Source organism: Cupressus sempervirens, chromosome 10, assembly GCF_028749045.1.
Source record: "Cupressus sempervirens isolate cs-2001-9-10 chromosome 10, ASM2874904v1, whole genome shotgun sequence".
NCBI classification, from domain to species: domain Eukaryota; kingdom Viridiplantae; phylum Streptophyta; class Pinopsida; order Cupressales; family Cupressaceae; genus Cupressus; species Cupressus sempervirens.
This window is the reverse complement of record NC_143127.1, coordinates 860,324,682-860,327,698: the sequence shown is the minus strand read 5'-3', so window position 1 is coordinate 860,327,698 and position 3,017 is coordinate 860,324,682. Positions and strand designations below refer to the sequence as shown.

Below are 3,017 nucleotides of genomic sequence, written 5' to 3'. Positions count from 1 at the left end.
CCTCTTATACATTCTTATATGAATGTAACTATCTTGGATTTAATTGTTAACTATTTCAAATTAACAATATTTAATTCAATTTTCTCTAATTAGATTCTTTTCATATTGTACTAATTAGCTGACGAAAATATTGATAAACAATCATCTTATATAGACATGCACCTTTGGCCACTATCAAGGTACTCCTTATTCCTTCACACGCAAGTGCCAGTAAATAATACTCAAAAAATAGAATATTATAATCCGGATAGAGAAAGTTCTGGTCTTATTTCAAGAAAATCAAACTGAAAACAATCAAAATACATAATAATAACATTACAACAAGGGAAAAGCTGGAACTTCTATTTGGCCAGGACTTGTAAGGAATTTTTATTTGGCCAGGACTTGTAAGAATTCTGTTTCCTTGATATTGCGACAGATTTTATTATTGAGCAAAGCACAAGGAAAAGAAAGAAGAGGCAAAACTTTTCTATCTTTTCATGCTCTGGACCACTTTCTGCCAGGCAGGTCGAGCAGAGATTTTTTCCCACCATGCATTCACATGTGGCCTGCTGTTTATCATCTCTCCCTTTCCTGCAACGTGCATTAAATAGTGAAGACATGGCAGATGATGAACATCTGCCAAGCTGAAGAAATCCCCTGCCAAGTAGTTGTGTTTAGCCAGCCTCTCTTCATACACATCCAACACACTGCTCAGCTTCTCCATGTTTGTCTTCACTATCTCCTCATCTGCCTTTCCTCCTTTCATTGGTACTATCACAAGCTGCATCACAATTGCACTGCAGGATGTATTGAATTGGTGGGCCTCCACCTCACACCACACATCCACCATGGCTTCTTCTGCCAATGTACTTCCCAACAGCTCACTGCCCTTACCTTGTTGCCTCTTGCTCACATATCTTGTGATTGCTCTCGACTCTGCAACATGACAATGTATGAATCAGTAATATGGAACTCTATTGAAGTTTTATATATTGTGAGATTGACTTCTTCTCTTGAAACTGAAGTTTCATTTGATGAAGATGGTTAGGCTTAAATAGTATATTCTAAGTTCCTACTGTGGCTCACGTTTAAGCAAATTAGAAAGGAAGACGTTCAAATCCAAAGGACTGCTTTCACATAAAATGGTTTTTGACTTATTATAGTGCTTCATATAAAATTACATATTCTCTTAGTAAAACCTATCAATATGTCTGATCTAATATGAAGTTTTTCTGTGGGTTGTAGTAATCATAGAAAGTAAGATTCTACTGACTGGGTTTGAATAATGCATCTAAATTTTCAATTATTTAGGTAGGCCATTTAAGAACCCATTTGAGATAGATACATTATCTAATGGCTGATTGTAATCTCAAATGTACCACTTAAAACAAGTTAGAACAAACATAAAAATCGATAATCCATCACATAAATATGACGAGTTCAACAACATATGCTTCACTTTCATTTGTTTAGGTAGTATGCTGGAGCGCCTGTTGAATTAGACACTCTTTCTGAGGAAAATATCAACTCAGATGCACATAATGCTAACATGCATACAACATGTGTGATTTAAAATTAATTTCTTATGTGGGCCATAGCGAACATAAAAAATAGTTACTCTGTTCAAATATTACATTATTTTAGTGAAATATTAAGAGCTCACTATATATAGATATGTGTTCTAATGGTTGATGGTGATTTCTAATTCACCACTAAGTGTAATCAAACATAGATATCAATATTCCATCAAATATAAATACTGAGTTGATAAGTACACTGTCACTTTCGAGAGTTGTGAATAGTTAGCTGATGGTTATAGTTGAAACAGACACTACATCTGACAACTGCTTATGATCTCAAAAGGGCCATTCAAAAAAGTTAAAACAAAAGACATTAGGACCCCATCAAACAGCAAATCACCGTACTTAAATCAACAATATCAATATACTATCAAATATAAAAGATGATATGAGTATTACATATTAAACTTCGCATGCTTTGGGTAATTTGTTGAAGGCCATAGTTGAGGGAGACACTCCTAACAAACTGATTATGATCTCAATTGGGTTATTCAAAACAGTTAAAACAAACATAGACATCACGACCCCATCAAATTACAAACAATTTAACTTAAACAAACAATGCACTCAAAACTTTGACTTGTTCAGATATTTCATCTAATTCATCTGAAATCACACTACATAGAATAAGATCTATTTTTATATAATTTACACCAAGCCAACTTATAATGTCAACTCAAATACACATAATGCCAACATCCATACCAAATAATGTCAGATCTCCGTCCTGAAACACAGGTATCTGTCCAAAAGGCTGCATGGATGAGAACCAAAAATACATCAGTCATTAAAACCAAAATCATCACAGAGAGAAGTGAATCCATACCGTTATCCTACAAGATTCATGGGATAAGCACCACAGAGATAGCATGTAAACATAACAAGGCGAAGAACAAACTTACATGGAGTTCCAGATGAGGTTTCTGCTTGTGGGCGCCTGCCATGAGATTAACAGGGATGAATTCATACTCGAGCTCCTTTTCATGGCAGCAAGCCATCACTCTGGTTGTGCAAGTGGAGAAAGGAAGACCATGGATCTTCACCATCTTGAAATTGTATTGAAGAATACAGAAAGTTCTCCCACTAACCTATATAGATAAATTTTTGGTCGAGAATGTTACACGTTCCATAGGATAATTCCACATATTTTACTCTACATGGTAACATTGAGGAACGTCATAATTGTTTAGAGGAAAATAAATCAACATAAAGAATAGACAGATGAGCACGTGCAGTCTAGACATTTTTACTGGTAGATGAGAAGTCAATGCTCACTGAAGGCAGGGAAAACCATCTTCAATTCAAGGTTCAATGATTTGCCTTCTTTATGGAGGTCACCCACTTTTGGTTTAGAGCATTTGCTTTTCTTAATGTGCACTCTTTTACCTAGTGCACCCTATTGTAGTTTATACATTGGATTTTAAATTATTCTTGATGTAAAACTAATTTGGTTGT

General features: G+C 35.0%; 1 protein-coding gene across 1 annotated transcript; it reads right to left on the bottom strand.

Moving 5' to 3' along the window:
* Nucleotides 1–248: 248 nt before the first annotated feature.
* LOC149536731 (glutathione S-transferase F13-like) lies at nt 249–2,712 on the bottom strand. Its single transcript, XM_089805617.1, has 3 exons — nt 2,465–2,712; nt 2,268–2,316; nt 249–918 (listed from the first exon to the last, which is right to left on the bottom strand). Exons 1-3 carry the CDS (start codon nt 2,606–2,608, stop codon nt 470–472), a joined length of 642 nt encoding a protein of 213 aa, XP_089661743.1. The 5' UTR covers nt 2,609–2,712; the 3' UTR covers nt 249–469.
* Nucleotides 2,713–3,017: the final 305 nt, after the last annotated feature.